Below are 21,750 nucleotides of genomic sequence, written 5' to 3' on the forward strand. Positions count from 1 at the left end.
ATAGATGTTGCAATTGGCCGATGAGCGTGCTAGTGATATCCACATGGTTGCGCGGGCCTCGGGCACCTGTAGACTTCCAAATGAAATCCTCTCACTAGCGCAGGGGTAATATGTAGTGATCAAGCGCGAGGCGGTTGAAACAAAGCTATATCGTAGTGTTTAAAGAGCCCTATATGTGAGAAGAGGAAATCCTGCCAGGTTCTGAGGTCATCCAAAATGTAGCCTCCCAACAAGAAGCTAGTGTGCTTACGGCCCCGGGACCAGGCAAACACGTATAATCCAGATAACAAAACTTTCGCAACAAATTCTCCTAAATTCTTCAAAAATGTCTTCAGATCCAAATTCCCCTGTCAGTCTCGCCCACTCCTACATTGCCAACGCTCGGTTTCACCGGCGCTTCACCCTCGAAGCCACTGCTACACATGGCCCTCTAAATGTAACCTACGCCGAGTTCGGGCGGCAACCCGAGGAGTCAATGACTACTCCGACTATTCTTTTGATCCCAGGGATGTTTTCCTCCCGATATCTTGGCGTACAACTGCATGCCATTGCCGATAAGTTAGGCGTGCGTGTGTTAGTTGTCGATCGGTGAGTGTGGAATCTTTTCCGCCCCCACTATACATGAATGAGCCACGCTAAACCGGCATATTATTGACAGTCCTGGAATGGGCGGTTCGACTGATGTACCGCTCGTACAGCGCATGTCTATCTGGGTGGAACTCGTCCCGCGTCTTCTGGCGCATCTCGGTATTCAACATGTGGCGCTGGCGTCACATAGTGCTGGCACTATGTATCTTTTGAATACTTTGTACCATTGTCGGGATCTTTTGTATCCCAACAATATGGTGATTAACATGTTAGGTATGTTGTTTATCCTATTGGGCACTTGCTTCTTGTTATCTATATGCTCCTCGGGTATATCCAAAAAGAACGTTGAACTAATCACCTCTCAGCACCCTGGGTTGATCCCGCGCACTCGCATAATACTTCGATGCAAATGCTTCAATATATCCCCACCAAAGCTTTTGGCATCTGGCATCGCATCCCACGCTTCTTCCTACTCCAGGCCGCGCCCGCGTTCGCGTCAAGCGGTGCGGTAGTGAAGAAAGTGACGAATGCAATTTCCTCAAATGACACTAGCAGTCAAGACAATTCTCATCAAGAAAAGCAGCGTCGTCATATTGAGGAAGTGTATGGAGTATCGCGTGATATGCAGGCTGAATTAGACAGCCTGATGCACAAATACATGTTTGAAGAAAACACGGTTGGCGCGAACAGCGAAGCTCTGCAGTGTCTACGGAAAGAGCCTAACAATACGTGGGGCAAATGTGAGGATTATGAGGTTTTCGTACGGGAGATTGTGGATTTGGAACGGGGACGAGACCGAGAGGGTGCTCCGTTGAGGATTCAGGCGTATTTTGCTGAATCTGATGTTATGATTGGCAAGAAGGGGCAGACATATTTTGAAGAGTGCTGGCGTGGGACGAATGGAGAGTATAAGGATGTAGTCGAGTTTGCCTCGACGACAGTACCGGGTACTGACCATGATACTTTGGCGTTGTCGGTAGATGTTTGGGAGGGTATTTTCCAAGGTGTACTGGAAGTCGTGGGTAGCCACTAGAACTAATTTTGTTAAGGGACCATGGGGTAAGTGAGTACAATATAGTTGATATTTTTTTGCAGTTGTCTCTTACTGCGTGGGTATCACTGTAATATTGATGCCGAATAGTGAACTTGGATTCATTAATTTACCATTCCAATCTTCTTCCCACATTCAAACTAATTTTGGAATGCAAGTCAGACTGACTTAGACTCATCGACATGCTTCATAGCCTCATGAAACATCTCAACTAAACGACTTGCCGCATCCTCCCCCCAAAACAAACCTTCATCCTCAATACAACGCTGAATATAATCCCGAGCGCGAGGCCTCATCTCAGCTTCATACTTAACAACAGCTCGCTCAATAGCCACAATATCGGCCTCTTCATCAAACCCATCTCCAACCTCGCCACCATTTACCTCAGCCATAATACTCTCAAACAACACCAAAGCATCATACATAGCCTGATTAACCCCTCCCCATTTGGCGTAGAAATATGCGCCGCATCCCCCAACATCGCAGCCCCAGGAACATGCCTCCAGCAACCTTGATCCCCATGCTTATCATCCTCCGCAGCAGGAGCAGGCAAGAAAATATCCGGATCAAGACGATAGAGAGGCCAAGCACGCCAGGGACCCTCAGCTGCAGCGATGAAAGCCCGTAGATGCGGAGCCCAATCACCATAGAACCCGCCAGGTGCGAGCATTGCAGCACGCATCTTTTCGGTATCGGTTACATCGGCAATGCCACCAGGTCTCGTTATAGCCTCTGGTGCAATCAACCCCATGTAGACACGATAAGAGCTATCGGCTGTTTGCTGGATGCAGAGTGTACTCCTCGAACCCGTGGCCATTGAGTTGCCGGCGCCCACCATTTCGAGCGCTGCGTTGTATTGTGGGTTGTTGGGTGATAAGCGGCCTTCTATGAAGCTTTTCCCGGAGTATAGTGGTTTTGCAGGGGTGAACTGTTGAAGAGTTAGCCATGTCCAAGAACAAAAAAGAAAAATGCCTTGTAAAGAAAAGTAAACACATACCAATTGCCGTAACCTACTCCATGCCCCATCAGCACCAACAACAAGCCGAAACCCCCTCTCAACAGTTCCATCAGCAAAGTGCAGAGCTATCCCCGCAGCACCTCGCACCTTACTCCCACCTGTCTCATTCTCAACGGAAGCCAAATTCTTGCCCCACCGAACACGCTCCATTGGGATAGAATCAAGCAACATCCGCCTTAACTGGAGACGATCAATCTCAGGCGCATCGCGCACCTCATCAAAGACACTGCGGTGATTTCCGTGTGCATCTTGGATGGTCATAGTCATTGCATTGCGGCGGGCTAATTTCTCGAATTCATCTGTTAGACCGGCGCGGCGGAGTGCTGCTTGGCCTGTTTCTCTATGCAGGTCCAGGGTGCCGCCTTGGAAGCGTGCTGATGGTTGAGGGGATGTGTCACGCTCGAAGACTGTGTAGTTTATATTGGCTGTTTCGAGGAGGCGGGCGAATGTTAGGCCGCTGGGTCCGCCGCCGATAATGGCGATTGGGAGTTGAATTGAGGTTTGGTGTGGCATAGCTTTTGGGTGGAGAGTTTTATGGTTGAGTGAAAGATGTAGTATAGAGGTGTTTTAGGGGGGAGGTTTGGTTGTGGTTCGATAGAGTTGAGGATAACGATGTAGAAGATGGCCGACTGAGGAGCGGGCGGCCACCTTTATACTTACCGTCGGGTCGGGCACATACTCGGTATTTGGTAGACATAGACAAGCATTAAAAGTTCGTCGGTTCCGAATGATCGTAAATGGGCGAGTGAGTACAGGTAAAGGCCTGTTACGCTCGGTCCCGAATTGACAGGACTCGGTCCCGAGCCCCTATCTGGCCGAAGCGAATCTGGCTTGAAAATCGGCGCTGGGAGCTGCGACTGGAACGTAATATATGGTTTAAGTCCATCATCTTGGAGCCTGAGTTACTTGAATTCTTAAAAGTTAGCGAAATCTCCGAAGGAGAGAAGATGTTTTACAGTACGCTGTAGGGCTACCAGAGTGGGTCCAATTTTCCTAGTGCTGATTGGTGTAGATCTTAGAAGCTTGTTTGCTGGCATATCTGACTCGTCGACCAGGTTTATACTTCTCACTTAGTTAGGACTTGCCTAGCACTCTAGTAGGGAGAAGAATTTCATTTGGATCGAATGCATAAATCACATTAACAGGAGAGGTATCGAACATCTAAAGAAAAGACCCAAGAGAAACACCAAAACGTTAATCGAAGACAGGACCCGAAAGATGCCCGACCAATGAGAAAGTCGTGTTGAAACAAAGCCAGCTTTAAAACAAAAGGTCGTGGAAATGAAACCAAGCCAATATATGAAAATTGACACAAAAAATTGAAAATCAAACAGGCTCAACTGTCTGCAGAGGGACGTATCCCTCATCTTCCCTAATGGTGGTTCTGACACCCTTGCCAGTAACCAGGGACCAAAATGAAGCGGCCACACCACCAACCCGACGACGGAGAGAGCGTGGGCTATCTGACAGGACGGTAGCAGGAGACCACCAGCTACGCTTCCGGGCATGAGCGCCACGACCAATACCAACCGCGGAGAGTGCGCCAGAGGCGATCTCTTTTTCAAGACGTTCGGTGGTCATCCAAGAGGGACGGCTCCAGAACTTCAGAAGGAGACTGCTGACCACGACAGAGACACTGGACAGGGCCATTGCAGCGCCAGCGGCCATAGGCGGTAGCATGAAGCCAGTGAAGGGGAGGAAAAGGCCCATTGCGAATGGAAGGCCGATGACGTTGTACAGACATGCCCACATCAGGTTCAACTTAATGCGCGTGAAGACAGAGCGCGAGAGGGACAGACTGGCCGGCACGGAGAGGAGGTCGTCGGGACGCATCAGGACGATGTCGGCTGCTTCCATGGCTACGTCTGTGCCGGAGGCGAGGGCGATTCCGACGGATGCTGTTGCCAGCGCTGGGGAGTCGTTGATACCGTCGCCAACCATTGCGACGCGCTCGCCTTCGGCTTGGAGGGCGGAGACGATGGATCGTTTCTCTGATGGTGAGACAGAGGCGTGGATTGCGGTTTTGGGGATGCCGACCGCTGTCGCGATTGCTGTTGCAGTTGAGAGCGTGTCGCCCGTTACCATTGAGGTTGAGATTCCCATGCGGTGCAGGGCTGCCACTGCGGCTGCGGCTGTGTCTTTGACTGTGTCCCGAAGGGAGATGGTGCCGGCGTAGCGGTTGTCGATTGCCACGTGAATCCGGGTTATGCCGGATCCTGAGCTACTGGGCTTGGGGACTCCGGCTTCGGGGGTAGATCCAGATGCTGCAGAGTCGGGGTCTGCATCAGCAGGCACAGGGACACTTTTGGAACGGAGGTAGTCAGCGTTGCCCAGAAGGACATTATACCGAATATGGTCACCGCTGGATGTAGGTTCGACAGTAGCAGAGATACCCTTGCCAACACAGTTGTCAAAGTCGCCCATGGCACCAGGCAGTCCATCCTCTCCGGGATGTCCTGATTCTGTTTTAGCCGCAGAAAGGATCGCTCGTCCAATTGGGTGTTCACTGCCTGTCTCTGACAGACCGACAACAAGCCACCAAAGCTGGCGACGCCAATCATTCATTGTCCATTGAGGTTCAATCCGGGTGTGCGCCACGCTCATCTTTCCTGTAGTCAAGGTGCCAGTCTTGTCAAAGACAACATGGGTGACCTTGGTGGCAGCTTCCAGAACAGCACCACCTTTAACAAGAATACCGTGCTCTGCGCCAACTCCAGTACCAACCATAACAGCAGTCGGCGTACTCAGACCCAAAGCACAGGGACAGGCGAAGACAATCACCGAGATGCAGAGCTTCAGACAGACCATGACTCGGCCACCATTGCCTTCGACTTCGAAGATCATAGGCGGGTGGGGAAGTATATGGCTAAGGAACATCCAGCCGAAGAACGTGATCAAGCCGAGACCAATAATAGCGGGTACAAAGTAACCAGCGACGATATCAGCCATGCGCTGAATTGGAGCACGGCTTGTCTGTGCGTCCTGCACCAATTTCACAATCTGGCTGAGCTGAGTGTCCTTGCCGGCTCGAAGGACTTTGAAGTCGATTGAGTTCGTACCGTTCACAGTTCCAGCAACGACCTGGCTACCGATCTTCTTGTGGATTGGTAGCGCCTCTCCGCTGATCATGCTCTCGTCAACATAGCTCTCGCCGCGAATCACAACCCCATCCGCAGACACCTTGTCTCCGGGATGGAGAATGACAATATCACCCACTTGAATCAGCTCGGTGGGTATGCACTTTTGATTCACTGTCATTTCCTCCGCCAGGGCTGGTTGCTCGGAAGCGCCAGATGTAGGCTTATAGGACCAGCGCTCGGCCAACTTCTCTGCCGCAATGGGATCTTCGTAAATAGTCGTCATCGATGGGGTCAAAGACATTAGCCGGGACAGGGCAGCCGAAGTTTGGCCCTTAGCACGGTTCTCTAACCACCGTCCCAAAGTGATGAACGTAATCAGCATTGTGCTAGTGTCAAACACGGTGCTTGGGCGTTTGTGATCAATGCTGCAGAGGGCCAAGGTCATGGTGAAACAGCTATAAAAGAAGGCAGCCGAAGTCCCCAACATAACGAGCACGTCCATAGTTGGGGAGCGGTGCTTGAGAGACTTGAAGCTGGTAATATAGAAACGTCTACCAATGCCAAATTGCACTGGTATTGTAAGACAAAGACAAATCAAGTCTCCAAGGTAGAGGCCTGGCATCAGTTCAAAGCCACCAAAGTCAAGTCCGGGCAGATACATGGGAAAAATCATGCTAATGAGGAAGACAGGCACCGCAAAGGACGCTGAGGTGATGAATGCGCGCCTCCACTCTTGTATTTCCTTTGTCTTTGACAACGACTGTAATTGCGCGTTCGTATCGTCCGAGTCAACTATCAGGGCGTTGTAGCCAGCGGCTTCAATCACATCCACCACGGACCGGATTCCAATGATTGATGGGTCAAAGGAGATTGCTATCAGGGAGTTGGACATTTTGATTGATGCCGAATGGACCCCAGATTTCTGTAGTAGGTTGTCTTCCAGTGCAGAAGCAGAAGCAGCATCCCGTAAGCCATGCAAGCTTAGATTGATTTGTTGCGTCTTCTTTGAAAGAGGCGCCTGCACCTCTGATGACACAATCGACGCATCGAATCCAGAATCCTCTATTAGATCTGGGATTTTGCTGGCGGGGATGATGGCTGAATCGTGGACAACCACCGCACGCTCAGCCAGAAGACTGATATTGAATTGGATCACACCATCCACACCGCTCAAGGCACCCTCAACACTAGATGTACAAGCGCCGCAGGTCATGCCTCCGACTGCGACAGTCGTGACCAAAAGTCCAGTTTTGTTTTCCGAGTCGACCGGGGTGGATGACCCTTCAGGTCCAGCTAGGGATGTTTCCAACACACGCGCCCCAAACCCTCGGTCCTCAATAATCTCTGCGATCTGCTCCGGGGTAATGGCACCAGCATCATGCTCCACCACAGCGCGCTCAGAAAGCAGGGATACATCCACCGAGTTCACACCCTTAACGTCTTTCAGTCCGCTTTCCACGGCAGATGTACATGCGCCGCATGTCATACCTTCCACGGCCAGGTTCGTGATCGAGAATCGCGTGGCTGTGGTATCGGAGACGGCATCGGTGTGGGGGTTTGGTCTGTTCATCGGTGGATAAGACTGTCGCATCGAAGCCGCAATCTTCAATCATCTCCGCTACTTTTGCCGGCGATAAGACCGTCGGATCATGTTGCACAGCAGCCCGGCCCATTATAAGGCTGACGGAGACATCCTGCACACTTTCGACCCCCTTAAATGCGCCCTCCACTGCAGACGTGCATGCTCCACAAGTCATGCCGTCTATTTTGATGGTCGTCGTGGCCATTGCGGGTCGATCGGACCGGCCAACTGCGGCTAGGTTTGGCATTTTGACGGTGAAGCACGAGGCGATCACGGCGAGGAGGATGGGCTATCGCATAAGGAGGGATGCGATCAGGCTTTGCGAAAGAGAGGGCGTTAATAGTGTGATGAGGAACGGATGCTCTCGGATGGCGCAAGACCGATCAGATCATTCCCCGATTAGACCAAGGAACTGCAGAAGTTAGAATATACAGAGTACACTCTGCCAAAGGCCACGTCAAGGAGATGCAAAGACAAGAAATAAAACCAAGGGCAATGTAAGGCAACGGCTGCAGTGGATTTGATTACGAGGGGTGTGGATCGCATCCCCGAGCCACGCAAAAGAATGCAATCCCCGATTCCCCGATCTCATATACAGTAGGCAGCTGATAAGATGGTCCTGTTTTCAAGGAAACCAGCAAATTAACGAGGCCATAGATCAATATTCACGTAATATTCAGGGTCAAGAGAACTTGAAACAGGCTAGACATGTCAAAAAGAAATGGTTGTTTCAAGGGTTAACGGTCAAGTCGGTGACACTACCACATCAGCTTAGTGCCTGGATGAGAATGTGGGCGTTTTCACCTGGACAATTTGAGCGAGCAAGGATATGCATACTAGTAAGTACTCAATTAAGTAATATAACAGTGTAATATAACGTTCTCTCTACTAATATTAACTTACAACGAGAACATGGCCAAGACCGAGTAAATATACTGCATCAGATAAAGTGTGTTTGCACTGTGTGCAAACCAGCAACTACAGCTCAATCTCCAACGTAGCTGGAGCACCTTCTCTCCACATTTGATTGCACTTCACCCTTGCAATACACTCTCACACCCTCACTGTTCCCGTCACTCCGATCCGCCCAGATATCACTCCAATGGATCAGGTCCACGCACGAGCCCTGGAGGCTCTCCAACCGTTCATCCTGCTGGCCAAATCAACCAGCGCAAGCTCACCCCGCTTCATCGCGAATATCATCACAAATGCCACCTCAAGCCCACAAACCTATGTCTTCGCCGAGCTGCTCGAGCTGCCAACAGTCCAAGCATTGCGGTCACCAGACACACCTGCCGAATTCCAAGGCCATCTAAAGCTGCTAGAGATATTCGCGTGGGGCACATTGCAAGATTACCAAGGTGAGAACTATACCTATATACCAAACCAAGAAATTAAAAAAAAAAAGGCCAGCCTGCATCATCCTAAAAAAGCCCCAACCCCCAAGGTCTAAAGTCCAAAAGCTAACAATCACCCTAAACCAGCAACCCCAGACCTACCAGAACTGAACGCAGAACAAACAACCAAACTCCGCCTCCTCTCCCTCTTGTCCCTGTCAACAACAATCAAACCCCTAACCTACACCTCTCTAAAAACCGCCCTCTCCTGCGCCTCAACAACAGACCTCGAATCGCTGATAACAACAGCAATCTACGCCTCCCTGATAACAGCCCGCCTCTCCCCAGCCAGCAAACCACCCTCGGTGAACGTAACAGCCGTTTCCCCCTTCGCGATGTCCAACCCACCTCCCTACCAAAGATGATCTCTATCCTGACAGAATGGGAGTCCCGCTGTGGTAATGTGGTCAGCGACCTGGAAGCGGAGATCGCCCGCGTCAAGACGGATGCTGCCAAGCGTGCGCATAAGAAATATACCTACGACCAACGGCTTGAAAAGGCTGTGGAGCGTCGCCAGAATGGTGCTTCTGGCGAGGCTGGTGGTGGGCGGAGGGGGAATAGGGCTCGGTTTGGGGCTGGGCTTGGTGGGAGTAAGAGGGATGCTGATGATATTGATCAGGATGATGGGTTCTTTGAGACTGGGGATGGGGAAAGTTCGCGGATGGATATCGATGAGGGGGCTGGTGCTGGTGCTCGCTCTGGGAACAGTCGTTCGAAGAGGGTGTTGGGGCGGAAGTCTTGAGATTACCAGATACCCTTGAAGGCCTAGATTATGACATGTTTTTTAATTCTTTTCTCTATTCCTTGTGGGTCTTGTGGTTATGTCGCTCATTAGATCATACTAGCGGTTGCAACGGAAACTCATGATACGAAATGACTTGATTATGCATTATTACTCTGATCTTTCACTGACTCCCAAGGTCGTAGGCGATGAAAAGGGACAAAGTTGCATTCGTAAAGCCCAGAAAGGGCGCTCATTGAGAAGGTAGATACAATACAAGTATGGCGAGTCGAAGGGGTATTGTAAGAAGAGAAAAAATCACAGAAAGAACAGCAGGCAATATGAACACGACAAGGAAAGGTGGATGGGACCGCTCATAAGCGGGTGGATGGAGGAGAACTGGTTTTCTTGGACAGCCTCGATGTCGATGACTGATATTCGAACCAAAGGTTTCCTCCAGAAATGTGCTTCACAGAAGCAGAACCTCGTTATCCGGACGCCAGAGTTGAAACGCCGTCAAAGGGTCATGAATGTAAACATTGCCAGGAGGATAATCAAGGTCCGCGGCAGGAGCTGGTGTTGTTTTGGAGGAGAAATTAAGGCGAATGACGAGAAGTTCACAGCATGGTGCCGGGAACGAAAATAAACAGAATACTCAAGGCCGCAGCTGTCAGGAAGGCGATGAATGCGGTGACGAGGGCGCGTTTGTTCAGGAGCTTTCGAACGTAAGGCTCACGAATCGGGGCCCAGTTCATAAATGTGTATTCACTGTAGCCCAAGAACGCCATGACGGGGTCAATCTTGTACTGATATGAAACGATGAAGTATGCTGCGACTGCAAATGGAAGAATGATCTGTTTCAAAGTTAGTCATTAGACTTCCGATGCGGAAAAAGACTCGTGAACATACCCAGCAGCGAATGTTGCGGGGCTTGTTCCGTAGGACAACGTAGAAAGCACCCCAGAAACCTCCACCGAAACTGATCAAAGCAAAAGCGAGGCGCAAGATCATACTCAAGGGAACGAGGTTCCCGAGAGCCTTTGCCTGCAAGAAGCCTGGGAATGCATCACGCTCCATAGCCTGGAAAACATAGTCCTTAGCGGGGTCGAAAACCTCAGGGTCATCACGGCCATCATCTTCAATCAGGTTGATAATTGTCGAGACCATCGTTTCTGGCAGCATGATCTCTCGCTCGGAACCGGGAAGCAGGTATGTGTACAAAATCTTCTCAGCGCTGGCTCGAATATCATTACGGTCCACCGTGTGGCCAGGGAATTTTCGTCGTCGTTGCGGGTGACTGAGCTTGGCCTAGGCTCTTCATTCGATGAGACATGGTGTGCTGATCTGGTTGAAGACACGCTATCCTGTGCCGAGTGCGAAGTGTTGCCTTCGGAGCGAAGGAATGCAGACAAACGTTGGTCGGCGTCTCTCTCCTTCTCGTCTCCGTTGAACCCGTGGCGCAAACGGGAAGGCCCAGCCTCCGTCAGCGGGATGTCACCCAGGTTCTCCAGGTTGTCTAGCATTGCGGATGATTGTTTGCTGTCGGCTCGTTCTATGTCGGGGGTTGCGACCAGGACTGAACGGCGAAGTTCTCGGACATAGTGTCGGCATAGTAGCATGTGTTGGGAAACATCGAGCCTAATAATGTCGGTAAGAGCGTGCTATCAGAAGCAGGGTGAGTTGATTTTACTTACCAGAAATCCAGATAGTCCACGGAACGCTGCTGGTCCCGCATGTAAATATAGAACGAAAAGAGGTCGACAGGGGCGAGGGTTCGACGACTGAGAACCTCAAAAAGGGTCGGAAGGCGATTCCGCGACTCCGCGTCGACAAAGTCGTGAGACATGTTGGCAATGTGCGGAGAGTTGAAGATGGTGAAAGTCCAGCACCGAAAATTCGAAATTAAGAGGGGGGCGCGATAGGGGCTGAGATGGCAGGGTCGGGTCGGCGAGTTGGAAATCTCAAAAAGAAGCCCCAAAGACTAGTGCGTAAAGGTGAATGCTGATAGAAGCGAACGACAGACGATAGGGAACGAAAGGAGGGGTTGCAAAGAATTGGATTCCACGTCGCGAGACACGCAATGGTTGTGGATAGATGTATGCCCCTGAGGACCGCGGAGGGTATCACAACGTCGATGTCCGCAAACTCAGCAAAACACAAGAACTTGATGAAGACAAGTCCAGTAACGAAACGAAAGACCAGGCACCTAGGCAAGGGTGAAGCAACGAGGATATTCCAGCCATCGGCATTCTTCTGAAACAACACCGCATCAACAATGATCCGAGATTAGGCTCCACCTGTCAGGGGGAGGAATTAACCTCGTCTTTTAGGTTATTGCGTCATATACTTCGAACAGCTTTCGGTTGAGCTTTATATTTGCCCAAGACCAATCAATATATTTACAATATTACGATACTATTGATGTAACGGTCTCCGCAACTCTCAGTGGCAGCAGCTCTGTCCGGAAGAGGGGCACAGAAGTAGGATGCTGTGACATGAACAGCATCATCAAACCTATCACCTGGATGTACCTACACATTTGTCGCGGCTCGTGATACTCCCAATACGCTTATTTGAAAATCTAGGAACATCATGGAATCTCTTGAGAACGTCATTACCACCCTAAGCATGAGCTGTCTAGCTGCAATTTCCAAAGCATATCAAGGGAAAATCGATAGTACTTCAGTATAATCGAGATATCAGGTTTGATCTCATGATGAGGATCCCGGCTGGTTTACGCCAGCGATATCGCATTCACTGAAGCCACTCGCACGTGTGACGGCTGAGATGGTTCACAAGGTTGTATGCAAATGGCTGTGTCTTTTCTTCGACTTTTTCAAGTCGTGTTCAATCGTAATCCACCCCCTGGATACCTCTGCCCTTTCCTCGACCGTAGACTCTCGCATCTCTTCAAGTCCCTGCGAGATGCGACCCATTACAATCATGCATTTTTGATGTCTGCCTAGCGAGTCGTTGATCTCTCTGAGTATCCCGCTCAATGGATATCCTGCTAGACCCCATAGCCCTGATTAAGGTTAGCTTGTAAACAATAAGATCACAGAAATATTGCCTGCACGTTCTACGTACCCGCTGTCGGCTTGAGAAACACCCCACCCACTGCTTTCCCGACCCCCTTGAGGAGCCCCTTAGCACCTTCATGCTTAAGACCATAACGAGGATGTGTTCCTAGGCCCGTGATACCAAAGTAAAATCCGTCTCTCAGCTCCTGTGCATATGTCAGAATATTTGGTCTCAGACTGGCGCTGGTATGGCTTTTACTACCTTTCCTGCCGCCCTGAACCCGCTTCGAAGACTGACCACCTGGGGGCGTCGGTTACTGTCGAGTCGTGATATAATTTGGGTGCGTTGTGGAAACCTCTGGCCATGCTCAGTGACAAATCGGTTGGTAACAATATAATTATCTTCAATAACTTCTTCGACATTTTACTTCCATGTAACGCAACTTCGTGTAAAACAGGGAATTTAGGCGGTTTTGAGGGCGTCATCGAGCTGCTCATTGTCTTGGCCTTTTCGAGCTGGAGATTCCTTTTGCGCTCCATGCTCCGAATTCGAGCGATGTCGTTGACGTGGTTTTCATTGTCCTCATCAGCAGTATCTTCCTGTGTACTCCCCTCTTCTCGGATTTCATTATCTTCCAGTTCATCATTCTCAACCTGCAATTGCCGGTCATCATTTTCAACCTGTATTTCCTCGCTCTCAATACTATCCTCTGGGGATGATTGATCCAGTGAAGAAATTGCTGCCCGACATGCTGCTTGGCGATCAAAATGTTCGTGGGGTTGGCGTATTGCGCGAGCAGCAGAAACAAGATCACGCACAATCTCTCTTGGCGTATCTGCAAGCCCAGTCACGAAGCTCGCAATGGTTCCAAAGAGCACCTGGGCACCAGCAGTAAGTGGGTCGGCAGGGTCCAGGAATGTATCGTATTCCATTGGACGGTGACCGGAGGCAAATCAGCAAGAAACTCTCGCAATTTTGGTAACTTGTGTTGGAGAAGACTTACAGCACGAGCATGTCTGGACTGATCTTCCCTGATTTCACCAGAACCGTTGCTGCAAAGGCACTCAAGTTGATTTCAGTATGTTTGAGATGCCAAGCCGCCGGCTGATCCGGGACTATAGAGCATCTGAATGACTGGGGATCAAGATGTCGATAAAAGCTATTCACCCCATGGCGCACGCCAGACTCTTCCTGCATTTTCCTCGCGATCGCCTGTGCTCTGTCTAGGGTACTTCTTCTCTAGCGCTTTCTGTATTGCGTCTGAGAGATTCTGCACGTTCAAATGTTTATGTGGTATCGGTGCTGGCCCAGCTCCAGCCCGCGCAACGATATCTCCCCAAAATTGCTGGTCTCCAAAGAAAGGGATAATTATCGTCGGTCGACCTAGCGCGAGGCCTGCCGCTGTGGTGCCAGCACCACCATGGTGGATCACACATGAAACCTGCCGAAATAGCCAATCGTGAGGGCAGTTTCCAATCATAAGAATATTTTCCGGCACTTCGTCTGCCCCCAGATTTCCCCAGCCTTTTGAGACAAGAGCCCGCTGTCCGGATTTTTGGACTGCTTCAAATATAATCTTGGTCAGTTTGACAGGATTATCAACTACGATCGAGCCAAATCCGATATATATTGGTTTTGGTCCTGCTTTGAGAAATGTAGCTATTTCCTTTGGTGGTGTGTAGCTGGTCTCTGATAGGAGGAAGCCAAAGCCGCATATATCGATGTTATCAGCCCAATCAGGGGGCTTAGGTAGTAATGAAGGAGACCTGTTTCAAATATTAGAATAGTTTTGCCGACAAGGAATATATTCCTAACCATAGATACGAATGCGGCACATGTAGTCGATGTAGTATGCTCGGGGCGCTCATTGTACCCAGAGGTTGGAGTGCCAAGGTATCTTTGCGAAGCGTGTTTAGAATATCTCCTAACCCTTCCCATACCATTATATCTACAATGTTATAGGACACAAAATTTGCGATAGTCGGCTTGCAGTTCCGGGAGTGGACATTCGCTAATGGGTGGGGAAAGGACTGGGTTGGTGACCAGGGCATCCTATTATTCATTAGGTGTTCAGTATGCAAAAGGCAACTAGAGATTAGTATATAAGAGGGTCGGCTCACGTGAATATAATATGGAGAGGGATGCCTAGTCGTTGTGCGCAATGAATATGGGCTAGGCTAGGAGGGTTGGCTATAATAGCATCTGCCACAAAGGGCCGTTGTCGATAATCCAAAGTCTTACTGAACGGATCTTCTTTAATCTGGTGAAGGTAAGTCCCGTCACCCTTTTCAAAGCAAGATCTCCAACATCCATTGAAGATTTCCTTCATCTCACGCCGACGCCTCTGGATCTCTCCGCTGCGTATTGCCTTAAACCCCGGTAAAAGGCCCGGATTTTTCACCATGAAAGCCATCAGCTCCGCTGGGTCTCCTCCGATATTGAAAAATTCTAAACCGCTATCGAGAACGAATTGCCGAAAAGCTAAATGTGTGGCCAATCTGACTCGGTGACCGTGTGCTTTCAGTTCTCTGCCTAGTGCAACAAATGGTTGAATGTCGCCTCGAGAGCCAATCACTTGGATGACGAGGTTTAAGTGCATTGGAAAATGCTCGTCCTTTGCGAAGAGCCGTTCTGCACTGGCGGTCCGTTCGGCCTCCCGGTCAGAATGTATATCCGGGCGTTGGATGTGGTTCAATAGCCCTGCGAGGTGCGGTTTATGCTGATCGATACGGATGTCTACCCGGCCGTCACCTATGACAAGACGTGATCCACGTTAGGGCAAGGTGTGTGAATATCGCCGGATTATCATTCACCTAGAATACGAGCGCCAGTATTCAACCCATCCTGGAAAAATCGCACTTCATTGTGGTCATCTGGTGATCGCTTTATATCTTCACCCGGGAAATCATCCGAGCGAATGGACATTCCTGCGGTGGTCAGCGCTACAGCGGCCATGATCGACAGGAGGTATGGCGCGTCGGATTGCTAGAAGAAAAGGTGAGATTGATGATCAGCAAAAGCGATGGTCAAGATGGGCGAAACTCGCGTTGAAGTCCCAACACGCGGCTCATAACCCCGAACATTGATCTTTGCTCACGCGACCCGTCTCTAATAATCTCTGACAAATCCAAGTTCAAAGAAAAGTGATTCGTTTTTTGGTGGTGAATGACGTCAGTGGACTCACTCGGCCCAGGGTAGGTGAAACTTTAGCTCTTTGTGAAAGATCGCTGGGAGGGTCTAGATCAACACAATCGCATCATCCGCCTTGGTATTATAAGACGAGAGAATGTAAAGCGGTCTGAAAGTCGGTAAGTTGGGTTGACAGTAACAAAGTCCCGTCGCAAACTCACTTGAACTGCCATATCTGACATCCAAGAAGCTCTTCACGTTAGGATAACATAAATTATACATGGAGAGGGACCTTACCTACTAGGTAAATTACACGACCACCAACAGAGCATGCTTCACACAGGAGTCTAATGGAAGGAGGACGTCGACAGACTGGATGATATTGAGCTTGGTGAGTGCCTCGAGGGAAGATGGAAATGAAAAAAAAGGAAATGGTTCGAATGTGGACGACACTTTCCTTATGCAAGTGAAAGCTTTAAAATCATACCCTCATTTACCTCAGGTTCTCAGATTTGATGTTTACACGTGAAAAGAAGATGAAGAGAAACTCACTGGCGTCAGCTTATAAACCAGTGAAGCATATTCCATAATAATCTATCCACAGGGTATTGCCTAAGTCTCAATCCCAACGCCGTACCGAAAAAAACACCCTCGCTGCATAAAATGTACCTTTTTCAATCAATGATTATCCGCAAGATGCTAGAAGACTCAGTATTTGTATTGCAAGTTAGGATCTTTCTTAGGGAATACTCACCGACCACTCGGGGATATTCCGAATCTGGGACCACATAAACTTCTCAAGCTTGTTTGCACTCTTGGCATATGGCGTAGTCTCATTGTTATAACGGCGGCAGTTGTCGAAGATTAGCATGGCATCCTTGATGAAATCCTGCGGAGTCGGATACAGGTCCTTTTCGTGCTTTTCTTCCATTGTTGATAGGTCCATGGGCTCCAAGATCACTTCATAGTAATCTGGCACTTCGTCACGGTTCACTGGTTGGGTGAATGGCCAAGCCGCACTGTGGTTCTGCATGTCATTCAACAGATGGAGCAACTGGTTGTAGTTGGGTCCATGACGGGGCTGGCGAGCCATTTCATCCATATCAGGTGACCATCCAGACTCCTTGATTGCCGGAATGCTGAGGGGATCAATCGGATGTACGCCATTCTTCCATTCTTTCGGAGGAGGATGGACGATGTGTGATCGGCTGAAGGCGCGGATCTTGGCTTGTACAGACTCTTTTTGTTTGGTAAGCATGCGGCCCATCTCCAGGAAACGTATTTTGGGGAGCATGGTGCACTGCATGAGCGTGCCCCCCTCATAATCCTTAATGTATCCCATCCAGATTGACTTGTCGAGTGTGATCTCCTTGGTGAAACCCTGCTTCTTGAAGTATCCAATGGCATAGTTATCGGCGTAGGTAAGGAAATGCATGATGGGAGAGGTGGCTTTCACATAGTCCTGTTTCACACGAGTCAGCTAAGATCACGAGTCCGAGACCCGCAAGCCTTACCTTGAGATGGGACATTAAGTGTGCACCATAACCCTTGACTTGTTGATCGGAGGAAATAGCACAGAAGACAATTTCAGCGAACTTGCGAGTGTTGAATGGTCGATATGTGATGCCTCTGAATTGAAGATCAGCGCCGTTCCACCAATTGTGTTGGGACCGAAACATACCCAACTACCTCCAAAGGATGCTTCACGATGGCGATGGACAAGTGGGATCTATCGTATACAAGTCGCGCAATGTAATCCTTTGGCATCTTCGGCAGTTGTTTCTGGAAGATACACTTCAACCCGGTGAGAACAATGAAGCTGTCGTGGGAGCCATCATTATTGACGACTCGGAACTCGATATCGCCACGACGTTCTTCAAGTACAGCGGGCTGTGTGTCGTCAGCCATTATCCACAGTGCACTGACAGAGGCAGAGGCGCATGGTGGGAAATACCTTTTCGGGGAATGGGACAATGCGGAGGGGAGGTTTCTTAAGAAGGCCATTTTCCTGCAGAGGAACGTGTCAGAGCAAGCAAACAGTTTTCTCCAGGATCTGAGTCACTTACTTCTTTCTCGGGGGAATCTGTGCGCGCCTTCTTGCTGGCCTGCTGCCCAGACTCCGGGGTAGCTACCTCCTCGGAGGCTTTCCGCTTGAAACCTGGTCCCATGTTTAGTAATTTGAGGCTTCGCGTGATCAAGCATTCGATAGATTGTAATTTGCTCACTTTTGGGCGAATCTGCGGCCATGGTGATCTGAAATACTGAACTTGCACCTTCGCGTCGCTCCGACATGACATGGGGTACCGGTCGGATTAACTAAACTCCGGTCGGGCCAGATCAACACGTCGATCTATACGTCGCATCTAATTCATTCAACCTTCACCATTGTTGCTCAATTGCATTGATCTGGTTCTATTGCCCTCATGTCTCTTAACGAAGTCTGGGAGGCAGCCTCCGCTACACCTTTTACCCCTCTCGTCGACAAAGACTCCCAGTTCTCCGTGGGCTTCAACCTGCTCCTTATCGGTAAGCTTCGTGGCCTTCGCAGCTTCGACGATCGCGTGCTAACTATATTGATAGCACTGGTCACGACTACACTCTTCGGCCTGAGTAAGTATTTATCCAGCTCCTTGTTACCATTTGAGCTTCCCCTGACATAAACAGACCGGTCTTTCCTCAACATCGTATCCTTGGGCGTCCCAGCCTCATTAGCATTTGGGTTAGTAATATGGCTTTGCAATTCTTTCTCGGCATCGAGTATACTGACGGAGTGTTTCGGGTAGTTTTGGAGCTGTGTTTATGATCTGTGCCGTCGGAGTTTACGTCTAAACGGGCATTTTTCCTATCCCTCAGATGTACCATAAGCGCGGGGTTCAGAGGGGCTTGTACTGCTAGAACAAAGCTATCACACATTCTTCCGGCATTTAATTCTTATCCTGTGTCAATCTCGCGAATTCCGGGATCCAAGTGAGCTGTGGAGCCCGCTCCCCGAGCCGCGCAAAGCTTCCCCGAACAACACGCCATTGGATCTTGTCGCATCCATACTCGCCTCGGCTACACCATGGAGCCTCTATTCTCTGGCGTCTCCAACAATGCCCACCACCTCTACACACTGCTCTCCTGCATTGGCTTCGCCTCCAAAGCCACCGTCCAAATAACCCCCGATGGCCTCCGCTTCTCAGTAGAAGAAGGCCGCGTGATCCAAGGCCTAGCCTTCCTGGACAAATCCCTCTTCACCAGCTACACCTTCAACGCGCCAACCGATACAGAAGCAGAAACCAACAACGAATCCTCCCAAAATGTGACCTACCCCCACTTCGCCGTATCCATCGCAGCCCTCCTCGAAACACTCAAGATCTTCGGCATAAACGAGCTCACAGAGCCTAACCGCGAAAAAAGCATAACGCAATCCTCAAGCGCCTTCAACGCTCCGGCCCTCCTAATGGACCGCTCCTGCATCCTCCAATACGCCCAACACGGCAGTCCCCTCAGCATAACAATAACCGAAGCAGGCGTGAAAACAACCTGCGAACTCGTAACCTACGAACCAGAAGAAGATGAATCAGACATCCCTTTACAACGCGAAGCAATAATCATGAAAATAATCATGCGCTCCGCCTGGCTCCATAACGCTATCGCCGAACTGGACTCCTCATCACCAACAATCCTCAAACTATCCGCCTGCGCAAAATCAGAACCATACTTCACGCTCTCCGGCGCAGGCGGACCGTTCAGCGAATCGACCGTTGAATTCTCCATCGACCAGCAAAACGAAATAACCAACGGAGCCGGAGCCGGGACTGGACCTGGCCATAGCACGGGCCCTTCACAAAAGATCCTAACAGACGACGGGTCCTCGCGTACACGCGCAACACGGGCAAAACTCGCACCGACAGTCACAGAGACATTCCTCGTATCGCCGCCTTCGTCGATGGGCGAGCGAATCCGGCAGAATTACCGATTCGTGCTTGTTCGCAAGGCGGCGCGCGCCATGTCCGTTGCGAACAAGGTTAGTATTCGTGGGGATCGGCAGGGGGTGCTTAGTTTGCAGTTTATGGTTGAGTTGGAGGATCAGAATGGGGCTGTGGGGAGGCCGGTTGGGGCTGGGGTTCGGGGGCCTAGTGGGCCTGTTTGTTTTGTTGATTTTCGGTTTGTGCCGTTGCTTGATGAGGAGGAGATTGAGATGGGGTTGGATGCTGCTGTTGGGTAGGGAAGGGGAGGGTGTTGCTCTGTGTCTATTTTATATGGTAGTTAGGCAATTGACAGTGTTGATACATATTTCTCGACCTTGAAAGAGAAACATGAAGTTATATGCTAGTGTCATATGGCGCTCCCTGTGTCTGTAAGGTATTTAAGTATTTATGTTGATATAAATTCTTTGAAACATTCGTCAAGTCTAAGTCGTGACAAGCCGGGATAGCAAGAGCGTATAAAGGTCCTGGTTAAATTGCGCTGCAAGTATATACACAACAAAGTGGTATAAAGCAAAATCGAATTCAAGGCTGAAAAGCTAAAAAAGAAACAAGGTATACAGACACCACCCATATCCAGGCGAGAAAATAGAAGTCGAGTATCCAAAACAAGATCGAGTGGATCCTGTATATGCTCCCAAAGGAGAAAAAGAAAAAGTGTCAGTATAGCCATAGCAGCCATAAACCCGCGAAGTCACGAATGCGGGTGTATGTCCCAATCGCCAATTCCCATAATGACCCCATCATCAACATAACGGAACGCCAAAGCCAGAGCCAGAGCAGAGAGCCTCATAGGCCCATCTCTTCCTTCTCAAACATAAGTTCATTCACGCATTGTCTGGATTGTAACTCGTTTCACCCAGCATACCCTGACCAGACGGAGCAACTGGTGCCGGATTCGCGTACGAGGACGAGCTTGGCTCGCCTAGAGGCTGGGTTTGCGGCCGGGAAATTGTAGCAGCCTGCAAGCGCTGATCCAGGGCTCTAAGAGCGAGAGTGCGTCTCCGCTCTGCTTCCTCGCGCTTCCCTCTTGAGCCTGCACCGCCGCGATGGCTGCTGAGTAATGTTGGCAGGCCAGCTTCGCCGCGAGCCAGGACCTGCTGGTTACCTGAGGCAATATCATCCTCTGAGAAGGGTGTCAGGACTCGCATTGCTACTAGCAAGGTATAGATCTGGTCCGCGACGAAGGCGATAGGAGGCTGCATAACATCAGGGAAAAGACACGCAAAGGCGAACGTTTCGCTGGCATCGCCCTTTATTCCGCTGCCGTTGGAGGTACCCGTCAGGTCGGGCTGGCGCTTGTAGAAGCGGAGGTAGCTCCAGCTAGCTAAGACACCGAGCCAGGCGAGCACGGCGGCGGTGTCAGTTCCGAAGATGAAGCCGCTGAGGGTGTTGAGGAGGAGGAAGAGGGCTGGGAAGTGCTTTACGCGCATCTTGACCAGGCCCTTGAAGATTGTGACGGTATGTTCAGGGACGAGTTGCTTGAAGGCGACGAGGAAGGAGCCTTGGATGGAGACGCCACCGCAGATTTGGGTGAGGCTTCGAGACTGTTAGTGACCGACATTTCTATTCAGGGGTTTGTGTGAGGCTCATACGCTGTACTTGAGGAGCCGGCGACTGCGCCCCATGTTAGGTAGATGGGGACTATCACCACGCAGGGAATCACGGCGATGACGGCGATGAACTTGCTGAACTCGCGCGAGCCCCACGCGCGTTCGAGATATTTGCCGCCATAGAAGATGGTTGCGGAGTTGAGGAGGACGGTGAAGATATTCTGTTCGACGAATGTCGCTGTAGCGATTGTCCAGGGGTAGTAGAACACGTAGGAGGGGACGAGGGTCAGGTAGGGTACGAGAGGTGAAGTGGTCGGTGTTCCACCGGTGGTGTCAATTTGGCGCCACCTGGCAATGTTGTATAGGAGAGAGAGGGTCAGTAGGCTAACGAGGCAGATGCGAGTGGCTGGGGGAATGTTGATTCGGAGGGACATGTTGCTCCGAAGGCAAAAGGCCTGAGATGAAGTTGCCCAGGTGTCCAAGTGTGAGAAGTTTAGCGCAGAGCGGAAGTTGCCATATTTAGCGCGGGAGCCTTGGAGCTCCCAGGCTGATGGGGTTTCACTATGCGCCTTTAATGTACATGTATGTCCGACTAGTAAGTTAATACATACAGTGTACCTATGTAGGATGTATTATATA

The 21,750-nt window shown here is 50.2% G+C and overlaps 11 protein-coding genes across 11 annotated transcripts; 4 read left to right on the top strand and 7 right to left on the bottom strand.

The window, feature by feature from the left end:
* Nucleotides 1-325: 325 nt before the first annotated feature.
* Nucleotides 326-1,621, top strand: N7446_011358 (alpha/beta fold hydrolase; the record flags this gene model as incomplete). The annotated part of the gene is made up of 3 exons (XM_058520100.1): nt 326-588; nt 659-861; nt 954-1,621. The coding sequence occupies 3 exons, from the start codon at nt 326-328 to the stop codon at nt 1,619-1,621; spliced, it is 1,134 nt and encodes a 377-aa protein (XP_058367624.1).
* A 176-nt stretch (nt 1,622-1,797) lies between these two features.
* N7446_011359 (uncharacterized protein) lies at nt 1,798-3,170 on the bottom strand (the record flags this gene model as incomplete). Its single annotated transcript, XM_058520101.1, has 3 exons — nt 1,798-2,035; nt 2,077-2,567; nt 2,637-3,170. 3 exons carry the CDS (start codon nt 3,168-3,170, stop codon nt 1,798-1,800), a joined length of 1,263 nt encoding a protein of 420 aa, XP_058367625.1.
* An 813-nt stretch (nt 3,171-3,983) lies between these two features.
* On the bottom strand, nt 3,984-7,328 carry ctpA (Cu(2+)-transporting P-type ATPase CCC2; the record flags this gene model as incomplete). The annotated part of the gene is made up of 1 exon (XM_058520102.1): nt 3,984-7,328. The coding sequence occupies one exon, from the start codon at nt 7,326-7,328 to the stop codon at nt 3,984-3,986; it is 3,345 nt and encodes a 1,114-aa protein (XP_058367626.1).
* Nucleotides 7,329-8,329: 1,001 nt separating this feature from the next.
* Nucleotides 8,330-9,458, top strand: N7446_011361 (uncharacterized protein; the record flags this gene model as incomplete). The annotated part of the gene is made up of 3 exons (XM_058520103.1): nt 8,330-8,680; nt 8,733-8,766; nt 8,804-9,458. The coding sequence occupies exons 1-3, from the start codon at nt 8,422-8,424 to the stop codon at nt 9,456-9,458; spliced, it is 948 nt and encodes a 315-aa protein (XP_058367627.1). The 5' UTR covers nt 8,330-8,421.
* Nucleotides 9,459-10,054: 596 nt separating this feature from the next.
* On the bottom strand, nt 10,055-11,283 carry rgsB (uncharacterized protein; the record flags this gene model as incomplete). The annotated part of the gene is made up of 4 exons (XM_058520104.1): nt 10,055-10,291; nt 10,347-10,745; nt 10,796-11,075; nt 11,132-11,283. 4 exons carry the CDS (start codon nt 11,281-11,283, stop codon nt 10,055-10,057), a joined length of 1,068 nt encoding a protein of 355 aa, XP_058367628.1.
* Nucleotides 11,284-12,229: 946 nt separating this feature from the next.
* Nucleotides 12,230-13,390, bottom strand: N7446_011363 (CAZyme family GT1; the record flags this gene model as incomplete). Its single annotated transcript, XM_058520105.1, has 4 exons — nt 12,230-12,462; nt 12,525-12,663; nt 12,720-12,774; nt 12,897-13,390. 4 exons carry the CDS (start codon nt 13,388-13,390, stop codon nt 12,230-12,232), a joined length of 921 nt encoding a protein of 306 aa, XP_058367629.1.
* Nucleotides 13,391-13,617: 227 nt separating this feature from the next.
* On the bottom strand, nt 13,618-15,413 carry N7446_011364 (glycosyltransferase; the record flags this gene model as incomplete). The annotated part of the gene is made up of 4 exons (XM_058520106.1): nt 13,618-14,224; nt 14,274-14,510; nt 14,579-15,209; nt 15,272-15,413. 4 exons carry the CDS (start codon nt 15,411-15,413, stop codon nt 13,618-13,620), a joined length of 1,617 nt encoding a protein of 538 aa, XP_058367630.1.
* Nucleotides 15,414-16,118: 705 nt separating this feature from the next.
* gcnE (histone acetyltransferase GCN5) lies at nt 16,119-17,780 on the bottom strand. The gene is made up of 6 exons (XM_058520107.1): nt 17,654-17,780; nt 17,542-17,595; nt 17,269-17,477; nt 17,102-17,216; nt 16,342-17,049; nt 16,119-16,286 (listed from the first exon to the last, which is right to left on the bottom strand). Exons 1-6 carry the CDS (start codon nt 17,753-17,755, stop codon nt 16,266-16,268), a joined length of 1,209 nt encoding a protein of 402 aa, XP_058367631.1. The 5' UTR covers nt 17,756-17,780; the 3' UTR covers nt 16,119-16,265.
* A 230-nt stretch (nt 17,781-18,010) lies between these two features.
* On the top strand, nt 18,011-18,416 carry N7446_011366 (OST5 family protein; the record flags this gene model as incomplete). The annotated part of the gene is made up of 4 exons (XM_058520108.1): nt 18,011-18,113; nt 18,168-18,197; nt 18,252-18,306; nt 18,371-18,416. The coding sequence occupies 4 exons, from the start codon at nt 18,011-18,013 to the stop codon at nt 18,414-18,416; spliced, it is 234 nt and encodes a 77-aa protein (XP_058367632.1).
* A 232-nt stretch (nt 18,417-18,648) lies between these two features.
* N7446_011367 (Rad1/Rec1/Rad17 family repair protein) lies at nt 18,649-19,797 on the top strand (the record flags this gene model as incomplete). The annotated part of the gene is made up of 1 exon (XM_058520109.1): nt 18,649-19,797. One exon carries the CDS (start codon nt 18,649-18,651, stop codon nt 19,795-19,797), a length of 1,149 nt encoding a protein of 382 aa, XP_058367633.1.
* A 215-nt stretch (nt 19,798-20,012) lies between these two features.
* N7446_011368 (rhomboid family protein) lies at nt 20,013-21,671 on the bottom strand (the record flags this gene model as incomplete). Its single annotated transcript, XM_058520110.1, has 2 exons — nt 20,013-21,097; nt 21,154-21,671. Coding segments are annotated over 2 exons (1,230 nt in total), but the record flags the coding sequence as incomplete, so codon positions are not given.
* Nucleotides 21,672-21,750: the final 79 nt, after the last annotated feature.

The sequence above is a fragment of the Penicillium canescens genome (assembly GCF_028828765.1).
Source record: "Penicillium canescens strain IBT 15451 chromosome Unknown utg000008l_segment0_segment0, whole genome shotgun sequence".
NCBI classification, from domain to species: domain Eukaryota; kingdom Fungi; phylum Ascomycota; class Eurotiomycetes; order Eurotiales; family Aspergillaceae; genus Penicillium; species Penicillium canescens.